This window comes from Anabrus simplex, chromosome 11, assembly GCF_040414725.1.
Source record: "Anabrus simplex isolate iqAnaSimp1 chromosome 11, ASM4041472v1, whole genome shotgun sequence".
NCBI classification, from domain to species: domain Eukaryota; kingdom Metazoa; phylum Arthropoda; class Insecta; order Orthoptera; family Tettigoniidae; genus Anabrus; species Anabrus simplex.
In genome coordinates, this window is record NC_090275.1 from 106,367,383 (window position 1) to 106,389,375 (window position 21,993).

At 40.1% G+C, this 21,993-nt stretch overlaps 1 protein-coding gene across 8 annotated transcripts in view; it reads left to right on the top strand.

Moving 5' to 3' along the window:
- Positions 1-21,993, top strand: part of LOC136883163 (1-phosphatidylinositol 4,5-bisphosphate phosphodiesterase) — a 219,185-nt gene that overhangs the window by 119,756 nt on the left and 77,436 nt on the right. For all 8 annotated transcript variants that reach the window (XM_068229634.1, XM_068229637.1, XM_068229635.1 and 5 more), the window contains 3 exons: positions 2,770-2,870; positions 10,224-10,390; positions 16,863-17,073. In XM_068229634.1, the coding sequence (XP_068085735.1) occupies positions 2,770-2,870; positions 10,224-10,390; positions 16,863-17,073 (479 nt within the window). The remainder of the gene's footprint in view (positions 1-2,769; positions 2,871-10,223; positions 10,391-16,862; positions 17,074-21,993) is intronic.

Here is a 21,993-nt window from a genome sequence, read left to right on the forward strand (position 1 = left end):
GTTGTTGCAGTAATTTAATTTGGTTCTGTGAAGAGTTATAAGTTGTGGACAACTTATTTTGCTTTCCAGTATAACACAGAATGAGCATTTGTATTTAAATTAACAACAACCTTGATTTTGCTGGCATGATCTGGTGTTTACAGTGCACTATGTCTTCAGGTGTGGGCTAGAACAAATTTGTTACTTTCATTGACTGGTCACAGTCTCATCCTTGGCTTTGACAACATGAAAGTGATTCAAGGTATGAGCACCATTCCTTCTGCAGCCAGTCCCTGTTATGAATGGTTTGAAAATGTTGCTCATAGGGTCAGTTGGTGCAGGTATTTCGGTGGGCTTGGCAGACTGATACGTAATAGCAACATCTGGCTCAGTGAGGAAAGCAACGGGAAACTATCTCGCTCCTCATTTTCCTAGTACGCCTCTTCAGAGATGGCTGGGCTGATGGCGGAGCTGTTGAGGTCCAAACCAGCCCTCAGGCTGAGCACTCACCATACATACATAACAATAACCAGCATTTTTAAAAATCAACAATCAAAATATTACAAATTACAAACAGCGTACACCTTCTCATTGGCGCCCGCCTTCATCCCTCCAAGGGTATGAATTCCATCACAGAGAGTAAGAGCATCAGAGTTAAAATCTCTGGTCCATGTGCTCTCTAGCATCCATTGTAGCATCAGCTGACTTCATGATAGTTTTCACCCATGTCATATCAAAAAACAAATTGTCAGAAAACTATTTTTCAAATTTAATTAAAAGATTCATTTAATATTCTTCAAAATTGCTTGCATTTTACTTAAAAAACAGTTTTTTGCTGTAATATCCACTTTTAGAATTAATTCACAAAAATGGATTTGTCTATGAAGTATTGTAATTATGACAAGATGTTAAGATACGTGAGATACGGTACAAAAAGAAAATGCTTTCTCTTTTTCATTGCTTTTTTCACTGTTGAAATATTCCTACCTTTAGTAATGACTTGTCCGTTTATGAGTCAGTTTTGTCATCATCATCATCATCATCATTATCATTTCCCTTTATCCAGCTGTAGCCGGGTAGGGGCAAATATGGTTCCTCTCCACTTTCTTCGGTCTTTCCACCACTCCTCCTCCAACACTGTGTCCCAGTCCAGGTTTCTTTCTATAATGCTGCATTGGATGGTATCCTTCCATCTCAATCGTGATCGTCCACGGCCTCTCCTTCCTTGGATTTGCATTTCCATCACTTTTTTTGGCATTCTTTCGTCGCTCATTCGCTTTATGTGCCCAAACCATCTTAGTCGGCTCTTCTCTATTCTATCATTCAATTTTTCCACTCCAATTTTTTCCCGGATTTTCTCATTCCTTATTTTGTCTCTTCTACTCTTCTGTACCATACTCCTCAAGAACTTCATTTCGGCTGCCTGTATTCGACTCTCATCCTTCTTTGTCATTGTCCAAGTTTCTGCTCCGTAAGTTGTTATGGGTACGTAATACATCTTGTACATAGTATCCTTTGCTTCCGTTGGCACATTTTTGTTCCATAACATGTTTCTTACACTATGATAGAAACAACTTCCAGCTTGAATCCTTTTACTAATCTCAGTATCCAGTCGAGCATTCTCCATTAATTCACTCCCCAGGTATTTAAACGTTTCCACTACTTCCAGGGGCTTGTCTGCAAGTCTAATCTGACCTTTCCCTTCTTTCTCCCCTCTAGTCATAACAAGAGTTTTACTCTTTTCTACACTTATTTTCAATCCACATTCTTCGATCTTCCCATTCACCACATTCAACTGTTCTTGAACCTTCCTGTCGTCTTCTCCCCAAATAACAATATCATCTGCAAATAACATCATGTTCATTTCTCTTCCTCCATATGCTGCTTTTGCTGTTCTCATGATGTCATCCATTACTATTGTAAACAGGATTGGTGATAGAACACTTCCCTCTCTCAGCCCACTAGTTATTTTGAACCAACTTGTCCTGCCAACTTGTGTTTGTACGCAACTACAACATTCCTTATACAATGCCATGATCATTTTTATTAATCCCTGTCCAATTCCTTTTTGCACCAGACTGTCCCAAACTTTCATCCTGGGGACACTGTCATATGCCTTTTCAATGTCAATGAATGTCATCACCATATCATTCCCGTACTCCCAATGCTTTTCCATTAGTTGTCTCATAATGAAAATGGGCTCTATTGTTGACCTTCCACTTCTGAAACCAAACTGATTTTCCTGTATCTGATTCTCAACCCTCAACCTTATTCTACTTTCCAGTATCCTTTCCATTATCTTAGCAACATGGGATATTAGAGTAATTCCCCTGTGGTTCTTCAAAACTTTCTTATCACCCTTCTTGAAAATTGGGATGATTATTCCTTTTTGCCAATCTTCAGGGACCTCCTTATTCTCCTAGACATTCCTGAGAACCCAATATGTCCACTGCAGGCCTACAGCTCCAGCTGCCTTTATCATCTCCACTGAAATTTCATCTCTATTCCAGCAGTTTTTCCATTCTTCATCTTTCTTACTGCCATTTCAATTTCATTCATTGTAATTTCTTTATCCATTTCTTCATCAACTAATTGCCTTCCCTGGTCGTCCATTGAATGACAGTCATCCGTTCTTATGTTCAGTTCTTCAGTTTTGTATAGGCCTAATAATTACATGATATTCTTTTAAACCATAATAAGGATTTAAAAAGGTGTGTCTAGTTTGCTGAAAATTATAACTTCATGTACTAAAAATTAATTTTAACTCTATTATTTATGTTTTATCCGAAGAGTGATGTTGTTGCACCTGCTGACTTCACTTTTGAGAAATTCTACGAATTGTATCACAAGGTCTGTCCGAGGAAGGAGATTGATGAACTGTTTAATTCAATGTAAGTATAACCAGTATTCAGTCTTTCATAAACTATACTCATAAGATGTATACTAGAGAATTAATATTTTTAATTAAAAAATATTAATTATTAATTAATTTTAGGTTTGAAGCAATTAATATTGTTCATTTAAAAATATTGCACAATGTCATTTTTTTTATTCAACGTAGTTACGAGTGTTAGACAAACTGTAATCTTTCACCTTTATACAGTAAAACCTCATTAATTCAAAGTTGTTGAGACTCAAAAATCGGACTTCGAATTACGTAATTTCAAATTAAGTGCCAACTTGTAATTCAGAAATGCCAACCCTGCTGCATCACAAAATATTCTACTGCATGCAATTAACCTTAATTCACAGTTTAAACCTTTCAAATGCCATGGCAAATATCTATTTCCAAAATTTATCCAACAAAGTGTGTTTACTGTACTCAAATAATGTACTTTGTAGTGATTGTTTGGAAATGAAAATTGGGGAATTTTATATCATGTATTTATTTATGGTATATATGTTCTGTGTATGAATTTTGGAATTATTTAATTTTGATATGGCTTTAAGATGGTTTGGTTGTTGTGAAAAATTAAAGTAAGATGTAATAATTAGCAAACAATCTGTACCACACGCGCTAGATTGGGATGGAATGTTTCTGGTTTCAAGCATGTAGAGGTAGCGCGAATGTTGAAACTTGCACCTTCGAGTTTTGAATTGATCATTAAAGTTAGTTGAATCAAAGTTTTGTCCGTTTCAAAATGGCAGTCCAAGTTGCATTTGCACATGGTCGAGTGTAACCTACAATTCATTGTCTATGAGATTGACCAGAAAATAATGCTTAATAGCTCACTGCTGCAAAATAAAAGGCTTCTACTAACATTTATTTTAGAAAGGGTGTGATCCGCAATAATACTTCATTTTTACTGGCCTCCGTGCAAATGTTTTCATATTTTTGTTGTTTGGTGTTTTTCACACCTTTCAATGCACTGTTGTTATGTTATCATCCCCAGCAGAAAAGGTTTTCATATTTGTTCCGCTATGTTTTTTCACACCTTTTAATGTTCTCCTCTCATCTTTAGAAATGGTAGATATAGTTTTCACTGTACCCGCGGATACATGACGTAAAATGGCGTCATGTCAAAAAAAAAAACAGTATCTAGTGCTTCCATATAATAGTTTTTATTTGTGTATTCAGTAGTATGTTTTCTTGCTTAAAACATTCTTTTTCCTTGTCCCTTGCAGAAACGTCTTAACAAGGTTTTACTGTATATAGGATGTGGGTGAGTGAAATTGGATCAAGGTACAGCAAAGCTAATGCAGTGAGCTTGCAGTTGTGATGAACGGCTTCTGCAAGATGGAAGTCAGATCTTGGATGTAACTATCTTTACTGTTCGGGAGTGAAAACTGGGTTAACCCCTGATATCTTATTCATAAGTTAGAAGTAACAGGCACGAAAATTGTGAGAATTATCACTGGTACAAACAGGGTACTCAAAATGAGGGAAAACCGAGCTCGATAGCTGCAGTCGCTTAAGTGCGGCCAGTATCCAGTATTCGGGAGATAGTAGGTTCGAACCCCACTGTCGGCAGCCCTGAAGATGGTTTTCCGTGGTTTCCCATTTTCACACCAGGCAAATGCTGGGGCTGTACCTTAATTAAGGCCACGGCCGCTTCCTTCCCACTCCTAGCCCTTCCCTGTTCCATCGTCGCCATAAGACCTATCTGTGTCGGCGCGACGTAAAGCAACTAGCAAAAAAAAAAAAAAAATGAGGGAAAAAAAAGTTGACTGATAATTGAAAAGTATGGTATCAAAATCAGTGCAGAGAAAAGCAAAACCATGGTGATATCAAGAGTAGAAAGACAAGGGAAAGAAAGGCATTGTGAAAATTGGTGGTCAAAACCTTGAAATTGTTGACAGTTTCAATTACCGAGGGAGTGAATTAATGCAGAATACAAGGCTGGATGTAGAGATTAGTAAGAGGGTGTAACAAGGCAATTAATTCTACCAGAGTGTAAAAAACCTCGTCTGGAATAAGGAAGTACCAAGGAAGTGTAAAGAGATATTCTCCCTGGTATGTAAGCATATACACTAATGGTACAACCTTACTCCTTCTTCCCTGTGTCGCTAACCATACAATTTAGGGACCCTACTTGCTGACAGAACATCTTGCAGGTTGGCAGTATAGTCATGGTTTATTTTGCGACTTGCAAGAATTACATATTGTCACTGCCGTATTGTTAAAATCACCAGTGTTACATTTGCAGGTATAAATAAAGCATATTTTCTTTTCTGGTGGGATTGTAAATCTGTTTGGGTAATACCAGGTAATTAGAAATGTGGCATGTTTGAATAATACATTTAATAATGTAGTTGGTGTGAAATGATGAACGGAGCATTTTATTAATTACGGTTTTATTTTGTCCAATACTTACGTATAGACTTTGATGAGGATGTCTAGGAAGGAAGAAAAATCTGCAAGAACTCCTTTGAAAAGGAAAGCAACATTACCTCCTCTGTAATGATTAGTTCAGTTCAAATGGAAAATTTTTTTGTTGTCAACCTAACTTAGCCTTTGTGTATTCTTATTGACTTAATGGCATATGTACATGTAATATATTTGCTCGGGTGTATTATTAGAGCACCACGAACCTGGTACGCAGGGGTAGCAGGGGGAGAGGTGATACTCCCACGTGACGCGTCCCAGGTGGCGGATAGGGGGTTCCTAACCGGCTTGCCGGCGGACTTGAGGGAAATAAAATACCTTTCGCGAACCAAACACACTACCCCCTGTGGGTGGGGGACGCACATGTAGAATACACTCGCGGTATCCCCTGCCTGTTGTAAGAGGCGACTAGAAGGGGCGACCAAGGGATGATTGAATTAGAACCATGAAACTACTCTTGATTCGTACCATCATGCGGGGAACACCATGGGTTGCATGTACTTGCGAGTAGTATCACTAAATTGGTACGAAATAGGTTTGTGATTAGTTGCAGTAAAAGCCTGGCCTGGTGGATTCCAGTACCCATGCGTTGTACCCATGTGAGCAACACCGCGGATCTGGGCGTAGCCTGTGAGTTGTACCGCTATATGAGCGGCACTGTGGGTCAGCGTTGCCTGTGATTGGTACCCACTATGTGAGGAACACCACGGGAATACTGGCGCCCGTGACTAGTACACCTAGGTGAGGAAACTTACCGATTTCCTTTGGCTATAAGTGGTGCCATTGTGTGAGAAACACCATAGGTCTGTGTTCCCTGCATGAATTGCAATACTTGTGAGTAGTACCATCTTGTGTGGACCACCGTGAGTCTTCGCTACTTTTGATCAGTACCCCAATATGACAAATACCATGGTTGTACTTTACTCGCCTTAGACGTGAATTTAGCACCCATTCAGACATCAAGCATCATTGTGCTTTATAAATGGTCCCTTGGTCAGTAATAGTCTAATTAACTACCTTCTTTATGAGTCTGATCCACTGTTTTTGTTTGTTTGTTTGTTTGTTTGTTTGTCTGTTTATTTGTTTGTTTGTTTGTTTGTTTGTTTGTTTGTTTGTTTGTTTGTTTGTTTGTTTGTTTGTTTGTTTTGGTTTTGGTTTTTTGGTAGGGTACATGTCCATCCATTCATTCTTCATGACATTTTTTATTTTATTTTGGTCAGTGGATGAATTTGATTTTTTTAATATTTCATTTCATATCATTAGGGGCGATGATCTCGATGTTAGGCCCCTTTAAACAACAAGCATCATCATCATCATCATCATCATCATCATCATCATCATCATCATCATCATCATCATTAGAGCATGGTTTCTCTTCATTCCAACAAATAATAACAAATTTCAAGAAGGGGGCTGAATTATTTAGGCTACACAAAGCAAACACAGAACAGTACGGTTATAGTAATGTATATCATCATCATCATCATCATTTTACAGTTCCTGTTTCCCGGTTACTGTTGGTGAGCCTCTTCCATTCTGTCTTATTGAGATACATTCTGTTGTTAACGACATCCTCCAGTGTCCTTCCCCGATCTGCAATGTCCATCATTACGATGTCCACCCAGTGGGTTTCTTGGTCTTCTCACCATCCGTTTCCCTGCCACATGTCGCTCCAAGTTAACATATGCTGTCCTTGTTGGCTTCATCCTCATTGCCTGAACCACCTCAATCTGGAAATGCTGACCCGATCTAACAATGATGTCTCAATCCCAGCTTTCTTCCTAACCACATCATTCCTTAACTTGTCCAGTTTGGTTTTTTGAATTGTGGACCTAAGGAACTTCATCTCAGATGCCTGCAACCTTGATGAGTGAGAGTGCAGGTTTCAATACCATAGGTTAAGATTGTTATGAAGTACTGATTGAACATCACCAGCTTTGATTTTGTTGCTACTTTGGAATCCCAGAGGAGTGTTCGTACTTGCTGGTAAAAGTGAGAGCTCTTCTGCACTCTCTTTGCCACCTCCTTTCTGGCTAGTGTATCTCGAGATATTGTATATAGTAATGTATATATAAAAATAAAGTGGGAGAGAGTGTGTTTATTTCTTTAATTCCCCATTAAGCTTGAAAACTGACTTAATTATGAATATCTTGATTGATAATTTGTTATCATTTACTTGGGTATGGGAACCTCCATTATTGACACTTTTATTGAGGTATTATTATTATTATTATTATTATTATTATTATTATTATTATTATTATTATTATTATCGTATGGCATTTACAAGCATAATCTGTAAAAATATACAATTAACATACAAATTAAAATATAGAGGTAATTAAACTAGAATGTCCAGCTTCGACAACCAGTCCACTGCACTTGGTGTCAATTCATACAGAGTCCGTAAACCGTCCTTAAATGCTAACAGTGGACAGCTCTCAACAACATGAAGCAATGTCTGCTTCTCAGCACCACACTCACACGCAGCACTTTCACAATATCCCCACTTTTTCATCATATATCGGCACCTGCCGTGGCCTGTTCTGAAACGGTTGAGTTTTGACCACTCATGTCGAGGAAGATCGAAACCTGGCACTTCGTTGGGTCTTTAATCAGAAGGGTGTTGGTGGGTGGACATTGTTCCCATCGCTGTCTCCATTCTGCTGTTACACTGAATTTTTCATAGGAGTGTAGATCAGTCCAGAGTGGATTCCTGGATTTTAACCTCATCACAGGTGGATCTCGTAAGGCATTGAACAAAAGTGAGTTCCTGTGTGCAAAGGTCTTCTTGAGCAACTGTACTTTTGCTGCCTTTCTCCTCAGATCTGGAGGAGCAATGTTTGCTAAAACAGGCAGAAGTGATGAGCCATTAAGATAAAAAAGCAAGAATAGGTCGGTGATATCTGCCTTTTAGTGCATAGCCTCACGTGACGGATATTACGCACCCATATTGACCAATGTGGCTGAGACCTGCACAGTGACAAGTAGGGAGGAGAGTAGAATTCAAGCCAGTGAAATACATTATGCGCCAAAATATACAGTACTCATTTTCACGCAGTTCGCATCGCACGCCTGAGCGTCTGCGTGTTGTTACATCGCCATGATGAATTGTTAGTTGTGTAAAGAACATTGTGCTCTGTGATTGGAAGTGACAATGGATCTCGCGACGGAGGAAAAACTGTTTATAGTGGAGTATTATTTTCGCTCGTATGGAAACGGTTATCAAGGTGGGCCGAGTTTAAAGTTAGTGGCGGAACAATATCATGTACACTTCAATAAGCCAGCAACTAGCAACACAGTTATGCTATCTATTGTTAAAAAATTTTGTCGTACGGGTAGTGTATTGTGTCAACACAAGGAAAGGTCTCGTAGGCCAGTAACTGTGTCCACAAATAAAAATCATGGATGTGTCCTCAATCAGATGTTGCAGTCTTCAAAGCAAAGTCTTCAGCGAACAGCCCTGAAATTAAACATCAGCCCTACGACACTTTGACGATTGTTTAAAGACATAGGTGGATTTCCGTACCGAATACAGGTTGGGCAACGATTGATGGAGCACGATAGGCATGTCGGTGGAATATTTTGCACGATTTTTGGCCATGATGTACAAGGATCCAGATTTCTTGTTCAACGTGTGGTTCTCCAACGAAAGTCACATTCACTTGGACGGTTTTATCAATTGCCAAACAACTCGCTTTCTTGGTTTCGAGAGGCCAGACACTATAGTCCAGAAACCGCTACATAGTGTGCGTATGACGATTTGGTGTGCAGTGCCAGGAAACGGTGTGCTAGGTCCGTATTTCAAAGAGAATGATGAGATGATCGTGCACCTCTTACTGTTAACCAGGAATGCTATAGGAACATGGTGATCAGGCCCTTTATTCAGGATCTAAGAAGGTTTTGTCGTGCCAGGAACATGCAGATGAATAGACAGTGGTTCCAACAAGACGGGGCGACCTGCCACACTGCTCGACAGATTATGGCTATGCTGCAAGAAACCTTTCCAGGACGAGTAATTTCCCACGGGCTGAGTTCCCCCACCCATCACATTCTCATGATCTCACACCACCTGATGCTTACGTGTGGGGAATGTAAAAGGAGCAAATATTCAATTGTCCAGATCCATCCAAAACTGTGCCTGCATTACGTCAGAAGATCGTCTCGTCTTTTGGGGCTCTGCAGCAACCTATGTTCCAGAATATGTTGGAAAATCTGCGTGATCGTTATGAACACTGCCTACAGCGCAATGGAGCACATTTTGAACATTTACACTATCATCTCAATAAGTAAGGTAATGACAATATGACTAACATAATTTCCAATACTGTATATTTTGGTGCATACTGTAAAATACCTAAGAGGTATGACAGGAAAGACAAATTGAGAAACAAAGATGTGAGAAAGGAGGTCGGAATGGAAAACCTAAATGTGAGAATTGATAGGAATAAACTAAGATGATTTGGACACGTAAAGAGGATGGAGGAGAAGAGAATACCAAAACAGATGATGGAGACAAAGTTCTAAGGAAAGAGAAAAAGAGGAAGGCCTAGAACAAGGTGGATTGATTCGATAAAGAGGAGTGCAAGAAGAAGAAACCTGGACTGGGAGAAAATGATGGAAGAGGAATGGTGGAAGGAGAGAGGAAGGTAGAGAGGGGGATGATGAAAGAAGTTAGGAATGAACATGATTGATGAAGCTGTACGCATAAACCAGTTTTGATTGTGAGGTCATGTAAGGCAAATGGAAGAGGATAGGTTAACTAGGGGAATAGTGGACTCGGTCATGGAGGGTAAGATATGCACAGGGAGAACAAGGCATTGATGGGTAGAACAGATTTTATGACTTTGATGATAATTTAATGATAATGATGATTTGATATTTTATTTTATTTTATTTTATTTTATTTTATTTTCAGAGGAAATGGTAAAGGAAAACCAATAAATGTGGAACAGTTAAAAACTTTTCTAAATAAGAAGCAGAGGGACCCACGACTCAACGAAATCCTTTTTCCTGAGTATGATGAAAAAAGAACAACCGAGATTATCAATGCGTATGAACAGGATGAAGATATTCGTAAGAAAGGTAAGGTGGTGCCAGTAGTATTGATCACTGCTGTTTAGTGTGGGATGGAAAGTACTCTGAGTTGATGGATGGTATGGCTGTGGAAACTGCCTCTGTGGATCAGTGGTAGAGTGTCGGCTTCCGTGTCCAAAATGGCAGGTTCAGATCCGGCAGAGATAGTTTTTGAAGGGCGAAAGTCCATTCGATTCTCCATGCGTATAATGTCTGGTATGATGTCACATTTGGTGTTTACCTAACAAAATTCATTATTAAATTTCAGCCATTGATGCCCAAGAGAATCAGTTTATTTGCCATGTAGTAAGCCTAGAGTAAAATGGAACATCATAATTGATGAGCAGACAGCCAGATGGTGTCAAATTATAAGGTGTGTACGTGGTAGCTGAGGCCATTTGATTATTATTATTTACAAAGCATGTTTTTTAAGTAAGTAATATGGCCACTGCAGGAGTTCAGAGCATGCGCGCTCAGTACGTACATCTGTAGGCTAGCCATAAACATCATTACAGAAGCATTCACCCGTATTTATATTTGTTTGTGTGTTTTGAACATGCCTCTGAAATTAAAGATCCCACCAAGTGTCAAGAGTAGATTTACAGAATGAACTAAAGGTCATCATGTCAATAGTCAAACAGAATGGTTTTACCGAGCTCGATAGCTGCAGTCGCTTAAGTGCGGCCAGTATCCAGTATTTGGGAGATAGTAGGTTCGAACCCCACTGTCGGCAGCTCTGAAAATGGTTTTCCGTGGTTTCCCATTTTCACACCAGGCAAATGCTGGGGCTGTACCTTAATTAAGGCCACGGCCGCTTCCTTCCCACTCCTAGCCCTTTCCTGTCCCATCGTCGCCGTAAGACCTATCCGTGTCGGTGCGATGTAAAACAATTAGCAAAAAAAAAAACCAGAATGGTTTCAATAGTGCTTTCATCAATAAAATAATTTATAAAGTCAAACACAAACCTGCATCCTACTTAATCAGAGAAACAGAAAAGAAAAAGTGAATTCACAACTTTAACCTTCAGCGGTGTGGACTTAAAAAAAAAAAAAAATCACTTGAGGGTATTGAACCAAGAAACCCATTACAGAAATAACTATGTAAATAAGTTAATTTTTCTAGGATTTGAATCAAAAAGAAAAAGAGTAAAGAAACAAGTAACTTTAGGCTGTTTTACCAAAACTGATTTTTGAAAAAAAAATTCTACGTTTTTTTTTTTTTTGCACGTGGCTGTGAGCTTGCATCCGGGAGATAGTAGGTTCGAATCTCACTATCGGCAGCCCTGAAAATGGTTTTCCGTGGTTTCCCATTTTCACACCAGGCAAATGCTGGGGCTGTACCTTAATTAAGGCCACGGCCGCTTCCTTCCAACTCCTAGGCCTTTCCTGTCCCATCGTCGCCGTAAGACTTATCTGTGTCGGTGCGACGTATCCCGAGTCACAATTTGAAACCTTTCTGGGCCCTTTAGCCCTTCAGTGTTCAGCGCAATTGAGAAAATTGCTTAATTTTATATTTTTCACAGTATGCTGTGTGCTGATGAAGGGAATATATTTTGTTCCCAAAACATGTTTGAATAAATGATTTTCAATGATAAAAGTGTATTTCGTGCTCGTGAAGGAGTTACAGCGGCAGAAATTTGCCAGAGATTGACTGCACAGTTCGGTGATCAAACATTGTCAAGGACGCATGTGCCTGGCATAAAAAGTTGAAGGAAGGACGAGAACATGTGGAAAATCAGCAACACAATTGCTGTCCTAGGACCAGCATTACAGACGAAAATGTTTGTGCGGTTAAAGACATTATTGATGACGATCGACGGGCGAGAGTATCAGAAATTGCAGAACAAATCAGAATAAGTTATGGGAGCTGTCAAGCAATCATCACAAACAACGTACAGTTCCATAAAGTGTGTTCCAGATGGGTCCCTCACCTTTTGACCAAAAATCTGAATTTGAGACGTTTAGAAGTCTGTCAGAGGCTTACAGCAAGGTTTGGGGAAGAAGAGTCAGATCATCACCTGCGACGAAAGATGGGTACATCACTACACTCTCAAATCCAAACAAGCCAGTAAGGAGCGACAGAGGAAAGGGGAGGCAGCACCAGTGAAAGCTAAGACTCGACTGTCAACTGGCAAGGTTCTTGCAACCGTTTTTTTCAATTGGCGAGGCATTTTGCTGATTGATTTTTTGCACGAGCGATGCACAATCAATGCTGCTTACTACTGCGAGCTGTTGAACAAGGCCAGGGTTGCATATCGCCACAAAAGACAAGACCAACCAATTCGACAGGTCATCCTCCTCCACGACAATGTGCGGCCCCATAATGCAGCTCCAACTGTCTCCAAGCTACAGGAAATGCACTGAACTACACTTGATCATCCTTCTTACAGCCCGGACTTATCACCCTGTGATTTCCATTTGTTCCGACCACTTAAAGAAGCTCTAGGAGGGCAATGATTTGAAGATGAAGAGAGTATGGAAGACTTTGTGTGCAACTGGCTGGTGATACGACCCTGTTCTTTTTACGATGAGGGCATTGAAAAGCTGCCCATGCCCTGGGACAAATGCTTTTCCAAAGCAGGAAACTATGTGGAAAAATAAATTGTAATTGAATTGTGTTTTTCAATAAAAGAATTTAAATAAAACATAAAATGTCATTTATATTTGATCCCCCCCTCGTAAAAGCATCTACTTCTTTATGAATTTTTCCATTACACCTGCAGTAACATCCTTCATTTTTCTGTTTTCTCTGCTGATTTTCATTACCTCACTTTTCATTTGTAGCAGGTAGGGACCCTCTTGGAGGCAGCCCTACCTAGGGAGTGGTGCCCCTGCCTATGTGAGTCCCAGAGCACACTGACCTGGTGTGCAGCATCTGGTAAGGGTCCCTTGCCAGGGTTACGGTGAAGACCTCAATGACAGCTATGGTGGAGAAAATAGCCTTCGGTACAGGATAGATGGCAGAAGAGGCAACCTAATTGTCCAGGGCTAAATGGACATCTCCTGTTGGAGTGCAGCAGCTCCAACAGTACCATGTAGTAGCACATGAAGAAGGACTTCATTAGTGGTACTACATTGGATGTGAGAGTGCAGCTGTAACAGCCTCCACGGTTCTCACACTGTGGCACAGAAAGGAAACGGAAGTCCTACGGAGCTATCTTTCCAAATCTTTCAATATGATTGTGGTTACAGATACTAAAGAAATGGCCCTCAGTCCGGGGCACCCCTTAAGTGGGGAGAGGGTGCTAAGAATCCCACCGAGGTCAAGTATTGATAAGTTTCAAATTTATAACAAAAGAAGAATCGCCACATGGAATGTGCAAAGTCTATATATGGCTGGGAAACTTGCAAATGTTGAATCAGAAATGCAACGCTTGGAAATCAAGATTATGGGCCTGAGTGAAGTTTGATGGCTGGGTCAGGAACACAACAAACTATTCATGGAGTTCTGTATTACTCTGGTGGTAACAATCCTCAACATCAATATGGAGTAGCTGTGCTCCTCTCATCTGATCTGGTGAAGTCTGTCATCGATTTCATTCCCTTTGGAGAGCGTGTCATGTTTCTTAAACTGCAAACTTTCCATCATCCCGTGAGTATTATCCAGGCCTATGCTCCAACCGGCGATAAGGATGACGAATTAGTTGAAGAATTCTATTCGATTCTAGAGGAGGCAATGTCCCTTACAAAGAAAGGGGATGCAACCCTTGTCCTTGGTGATTTCAATGCTAAGATAGGTGCAGAGGATGAAATTGTTGGACAATATGGCCTTGGTGAGAAGAGTGCCAGAGGTGATCGTCTAGTTCAGTTTCGTTCAGAACAACAGCTCTCTGTTATTAATACCCTTTTCAAGCTACATCCCCAGCGCTTGTATACATGGATATCTCCTGCAGATTGTGAAGGTCATATTGTCAGGAATCAGATAGACTTCATTTTTATCAAAAGTCATCTAAAAAGATATGTGAAAGCTGTCAAAACCTACCCTGGGGCGGATGTTAACAGCGACCATAATCCTGTTGTCATGGACTTAACACTTCATCGTTTTGTCAAGAACATACGCTCTGACAGACCTAAGCACATCGATACAAAGAACCTTGACAACCCCGTATTTCGAGCTCAAACAACCTTGAAGCTCGAAGAACGTATGAATACAATAAACAACTTGGAAACAGAGGATATTGAATCACAATGGACTGCACTAAAGAACATACTCACCGATACTCAAGAGAATGATATAGGACATTCGAACAGTTCAAAACAACAGCCATGGATGACAGAAGATATTCTACAGCTTATGGACCAAAGACGGAAAGTGAAACATGTAAGTAAAGTCCAGTACCAAGAACTAAACAGGACAGTGAGGAGGAAGTGTAGGGAAGCAAAAGAACTATGGCTCGTGGAGAGATGCAGTGAAATAGAACTTCTCCAAGAGAAACATGACTTGTTTAATCTCCACAAGAAGATCAAGGAACTTGTAGGGAAATATCACAGGCCATGTAAAGCTGTACTGAGGGATGCCAATGACACCATTTTGGTAGGAGTTGAGGGCAAGTTGAAGTGTTGGAAAGAATATGTTGAGAAACTATTTGGCGATATAAGGCCAGACAAACCACCTTTTATTGGCGAAGGCAGCGAAACAAGTCCAAATATAACCCAAGAGGAAGTACTGTATGCAATCAAACACCAGAAGAATGGAAAAGCTGTAGGTCCAGACAAGATTCATGCAGAAACTCTCAAACTCATTGCTGAAGGCCATGGCAGAGGACTAGAGCTGCTAACTATGTTATTCGACACAATATATAAATCTGGTAGAATTCCATCTGACTGGTCTACTTTTGTCACCATACCTAAAAAGGCTAGTGCATCACATTGTGATTATTATCGTATGATTAGCCTAATGTCCCATATGCTAAAGGTATTTCTGCGTATCATCCACACTCGAATCTACCTCAAATGCGAACGCCAAGTTGGACATACTCAGTTTGGCTTTAGGAATGGACTGGGTACTCGTGAGCCTCTTTTCTCCTTGAATGTTTTGACCCAGAGATGCCTAGATATGAATGTAGATGTGCACGCTTGTTCCATCGACTACCGAAAAGCTTTCGATTGCGTATCTCATGCAAAACTTGTTGAGATTTTAAAATCTACTGGTATAGATGTTGGTGATCTTCGTATCATTACCCATCTGTACTGGAATCAAATTGCAGAGGTCAAAATAGAAAGAACTACTATTGAGGACACAGATATATGAAGAGGTGTCCGCCAGGGATGTGTCCTGTCCCCACTCCTTTTCAACGTCTACTCTGAAGCTGTGTTCAGAGAGGCTATGAAAGATGTTAATCTAGGTATCAAGATCAATGGCTATGTCATTAATAACATCCGATTTGCTGATGACACGATTGTGTTAGCCAGCAAACCTAGTGATCTTCAAATCATTATGAACAACATTGTGAGGACCAGTGAAACCTATGGTTTATCCTTCAATATTAACAAGACCAAGCTGATTGTATTCTCGAAAACACCAAAACAGGCCTCCCTTTACATCAACAACAACATCGTCCAACAAGTATCTTCCATCAAATATCTTGGAACTCTAGTGAGCCAGCATTGTGATTCAAAATGTGAAATCTTATCCAGGATTGGACAAGCAAAAAATATGTTCAATACCATAAGGACCTTATTCAACAGCCGAGAACTCATCCTCCAGCTCAGAGTTCGAATGCTACGTTGTTTTGTCTTTCCTGTCCTTCTGTACGGTTTCGAAGGGTGGATGCTTAGCCCTTTATTGGAGAAGCGAATTGAATCTTTTGAAATGTACTTATACAGAAGAATACTCCAGATATCTTGGGTAGAAAAGGAGACAAATGAAAAAGTCCTCAATATCTCGAACAAGAAAAAAGAGCTTCTCATAACCATCAAGGAGCGTAAGCTCAGCTACCTCGGGCACATCATGAGAGGTGAACGATACGAACATCTCCGACTGATCATTCAAGGGAAGATTGATTGGAAAAGATCTGTGGGAAGATGGAGACATTCCTGGCTGAAAGACTTGCAGCGGTGGTATGGACATACGTCGATAGAAATCTTCCGTGCTGCTGTTTCGCGTGTAATCATAATCAATTGGATCGCCAACCTTCAGAGGGAGATGGCGTTATAAGAAGAAGAAGACTTTTCATTAAACTTATTTCCATACCTGCTTCTTCAATTGCCCTCTTCCAGGTATTTAGTTGTTCTTCCAATTTTTGTTCATTTTCTTCCCATGTCATCACATTATCTGCACATGTTATGACTTTCATAATCATTTGCTGTTGACCCTTGGTGAACTTTCCTCATAATGCAACATTAAATAAATGGCATAAATCATATGCTTGTTTGCTTTGAGTGATGTGGGGAAATAAATAATAATAAATAAATAACTTAGAAGAAAGGATAAGAAATACATTGGTAATTCCTTTATTTTACTTCACTTTTCTATGTTGCAGGGAAACTGAGTAAAGATGGGCTGATCCGCTACCTGCTGTCAGACGACAGTGCTCCTGTCTGCTTGGATCGCCTGGACATCTACATGGATATGGACCAGCCTCTCTCTCACTACTACATTAACAGCTCACATAACACATACTTGACAGGCCGACAGTGGGGTGGCAGGTCGTCTGTCGAGATGTACCGGCAGGTGCTACTGTCAGGTTGTCGGTGAGTCCTCTGTTATTGCTTCTGATACATTTATAAGGCCCTAAAACTTGATAATTGCCTCTCAGAAGTGGAATATAGCAATACCGGCCACATGAAGTTGTTCCCCATAAATTGAACACTTCATCCATCTCATGAGGGGTGGGCAATGGCATGAAGTATAGGACTTCCTGTAGGTGTGAAGTACAACAGTGTGCACCACTACAGTAACAATGAAGGCCCTACAGGAACGCTGAAAATGGATGGTAAATAGGGTCCTGGTGGAAGGACAACAGGCTTTGAAAGGTCATATTGAAATTACTGCATTGTTATCCAGTGCATGAGGAGGTGGAAAAACCGACGGCCACTGCGCTGTGGTTAGGATAACATCTGAAGGCTAAGGGTGAGGCGCCTGAAAGAATAGCTCCAGCAAGTCTGGAGGCCCCTGCACGAAACTGGTTCATTGCTGGTTCATTGTAGGTCTAATAAGCCACATGAGTAAGTTCAAATCATTAAGAGACAATATGTAAGAGAAGTGAAGATGTTTGAAAGGCCCGACACAAGAACATGAAGAAGAAATATGAATTCCGAGAGATAAATATGAATTACTTGGTGAAATAGAATCGATTTGTGAAGGTTATACTGAAATTACTGTATGTTTATTGATGCATACAGTAGAACCTCGATAATTTGAAATCGATTCATTCAAAATTCCGCCTCATTCGAAGAAGCTCTCATTCCCGGAAGCATGAAGTACAGTTTTGAATGTTATTTAAATTGTTTAATTTGAAATACGGGTAATTTGTCATTCAAAGAACAATGTCAGTCCTATTACCGAAATTCAGACTTTTAATTCAAAACTGCCTTTACATTTAAGTATTTCTCAGAGTAATTTAAATTCAAAATTTCTCCGTGTCATGATAGAACACATCTTCCAGAACGTGCTGGGGTAGCTTTCCGTACTTTCACTCACTTCGGTGTGTCTACAGTGTGCTAAGTTCAAGTAAAATCATAATACTTTTGTATTCAGCGTTTTAAGGAATGCCACAATATCACATAGCAAGTAGTGTGCGGAGAAGCAGAATCCGCGAACACTGGCAATGCGGACAGTGGCTCGTGTAATCAGTTCGTATGCACCGAACAATATTGTCATTGCCGTTGAAACTGCATTGTTTTTTTAAATGCCGAGCCCAAATGAACTTGGTTTTGAAGGAGAGAAGTGCCAGCTCGGAAATCGTACAAAGGTGGTAGTCATTGTACTGTGTTGCAATGCACACAGAAGCTAGAGACTTCCTTCCCTTGTAATAGGAAAGTTTGATAAGCCATGATATTTTAAGGGCATCGGGCACTTTCCGTGCAAGTACAAGGCATCTAAAAAAATGCAAACAGTACATTAATCCAAAATAATAAAGCATTTGTACAAGGGAGCCAGGATAATTTTTCCTCATCTTTGAATAGTTTTTTCTTTTGTTGTGTGAGGATATGTTTGCCAGTGATTTATTCGAGTGCATTATTTGAATGATGTAAATGCACCTTGTTGGATACATTTCAGAAATAGTTTATACCATGGCATTTAAAAGGTTAAAACTGTGAATAAAGGAGATTGCATGCATTAATGGCTCTTGGAATACCTTGTGACGCAGCAAGGGTTGACACTTCTGAATTAGGAGTTGGCGGTTAATTCAAAATCACGTAATTCAAAGTTTTACTGTATTAAGTAACAGTAGTGGTGGTGGTGGTGGTGGTGGTGGTGGTGGTGGTGGTTATTGTTTTAAGAGGAAGTACAACTAGGCAACCATCCTCTATATAACACTAATCAGAAAGAAAATAGGGAAGGGGTCCGACACTTCGAAAAATGAAGGTATTGGCCAAAGGAAGACAAGGGCCACGAAGGGCATGAAAATGAAAGACTCCCTAGGCCTCCATACGCAATACCGTCGGGGTCGGAAAGGAACAAGAGTTGACCAAGGGAGGTCGGATAGGATAGATGAAAGTGAAGAGCCTGGCACAAGTAAGAGGAAGCAATGCCAGAACTCAGCTGAGGGCCCCGTGGTCGCCAACCCACGCTCCAAAGTTCAGAGCCCTTGGGGCCCCATTTAGTCACCTCTTACAACAGGCAGGGGTTACCGTGAGTGTTATTCTACCACCCCCACTCACAGGGGAAAATATTAAGTAACAGGCAGACGATATTGTGATCTGGGGAACAAGCAGCAGAGAAGTACAGGAACAACTTGATGCACTGAACAAAAAATTGAAAAGTATGGTATGAAAATCAGTGCAGAGAAAAGCAAGAGCATGGTGATATCAAGAGGAGAAGGGCAACAGAAAAGCGTTGTTAAAATTGGTGGTCAAAGCCTTTAAATTGTTGACAGTTTCAAATACATAGGGATTGAATTAATTGAGAATACAAGGCTGGACGTAGAGATTAGAATGAGGGTGCAAGGGGCAAAAGAGTGTAAGAAACCTTGTCTGGAATAACGATGTGTAAAGAGATAATGTACGAAATGTGTTATGCACCCATAGGCCTACTGACTTATGCGACTGAGACCTGGACAATGACAAGTAGGGAGGAGAATAGAATTCAAGCCGGCGAAATGAAATACCTAAGAAGTATGATAGGAAAGAGAGATTCAGAAACAAAGATGTGAGAAAAGAGGTCGTAATGCAAAACCTAAATGAGAGAGTTGATATGAGTGAACCAAGATGGTTTGGACATGTAAAGAGGATGAAGGAGGAAAGAATACCAAAACAGTTGATGGAGATGAAGTTTGAGGGAAAGAGAGTGAGAGAAAGACCTAGAACAACGTGGATGGATTGAATAAGGAGGAGTGCAAGAAGAAGAAACCTTATCTTGGACAAAATGATGGAAGAGGAATGGTGGGAGGAGAGAGGAAGGTGGAGAAGTACTATAAATACCCCAACCCGGCATAAGCTGGATAAGGGGGAAGGAGGAGGATGATTAAGTTACAGGCAGGCAGTTTGGGATGCAATGAGGAAAAGCAAGCAGGTAGAGCAGACATGCAAATGATAAGTGCTTTGTACAAAACATGTGTTGGTAACGACAAGAGAAACCAAAGAGTTTGATGTGACAACAGAACTTCAGTAGGGAACCCCATAATCTTCATCATAGGCATGGATTAAATCCATAAGTGTATAACATGGAAGAGGGGAAGAAATGCAGCAAAGGCCCTACAGTTTGCAGATGGCTTAGTGGTATGGGGAGAAAACTGAATTGAATATAAAAACAAATTGCTATATGGAATCAGGTGATAGAAAAGATTCAAATGAGAATAAGCATAGAGAAAAGTAAAACAGTAGTGATGGAAAGAGATAGGAAGGAGAGAAAAGATTCAAATGAGAATAAGCATAGAGAAAAGTAAAACAGTAGTGATGGAAAGAGATAGGAAGGAGGTGGAAAACCAATAGAGGTTTTGAAGTGAGTTAAATACTGTAGAATCAAGAAGTTCTCTTGTTTATTGTTTCTATAAACATTCAAATCGATCCTTTGTAGACTGTGTGTTAATGACCAGTCTCATTTTCAGTGTCTATTAGATCTTTTTCATCTGCTGCCAGTATCTTTTGAACCCATCAATCAGCACTTTCTTTTGCTCTTCTAGTAAAGGCCCTCTCCATCTTCTGGGTTCTGACTCTGCCGTAAAGCCATGATGACTTTTTATAATCCCCCTGAAACTATCCCGGTCATTGATTTAATCCTCTGCAATGCCTATCTCTCACACTCTTGAAACCATCTTAACCTGGATGCCTTTAGATTCAGAAAATTTGAGATTTTCTTTGTGAGCCACTCGTTATTCATACAGAAGATGTGCCCGTAGAACAGCAATTTTCTCTTTTTAATTGCTGTTATAGGTTCTATCTTGCTGTATACATCTTTGTTGGACCTTAATCAAATGTGCCAGTCAATCTATCTGTTGCCCATGATCTTTCATAGTAGCATGCATTTTCTTTTAACTAGTCGAAGTGTCCTTTTCAATTCATGCATGGTCTCTGGAGCATACAAACCTTCTGGCCTTACAGCCCTGCTGTAATGTCTTAGTTTGGCTCCTATACTCATCATCTTATTATTATAGACATTTTTAGTCAGTTGGTATACCCGCTGTAATTTCCAGATCCAGATACTGTTCTAGGCCATTCTCTAAGATTACTTCCAGGTACTTAAATTTCTTGACTCTTCCGTGGTCAGTTTTCATCCTCCCTGGTTCATCATTGATGTTCATCATATACTTTATTTATTATTATAGGGTAAGCTGCTTCTGTGGATCAGTGGTAGAGTATCAGCCTTCGGATCCCAAGATAGTGGGTTCAAATCCGGCTGAGGTAGTCGGATTTTTGAAGGGCAGATAAAAGTCCATTCGACACTCCATGTCGTACAGTGTCAGCATGTAAAAGATCTCTGATGACACATTTGGTGTTCACCAACAAACTTCATTCAATTTCAGCCTTAGATGCCCAAGAGAGTTTTGGTTTACTCGGTCTGCCATCTAGTAGGCCTAGAGTAAAACAGAACGTCGAAATTGATGAGCAGACAGCCAGATGCCATCAAATTGACTGGAGTTTTATGTATACAGGACAGAATTAGGAACAATCAACTGAAATTGTATGGACACTTGTTGTGAATAGCAAAAGACTGAGTTCCAGGAAAGAGACCTCAATGAAGGCCTTGAAAGAAGTGGATGGATACTGTGGAGGAAAGAGTATAGAGAAGCGAGGAGGAAAGAAGAAATATTGGAAGCAGGAAAAGAGTGGTTATCGTTCTCAGTGCGATTTTATTTTGGTGTAAATAAATTTCACATGAGATACGTTCACTTCCTTGCATAAAACCACTTTATTGTTGCTATGTCTATTCCTTAACAACACACAGTTATACACAACACTGCACTATTAAGAGAACTACAATGAAGCAATTTACTTTCAATTCTGTCAAGT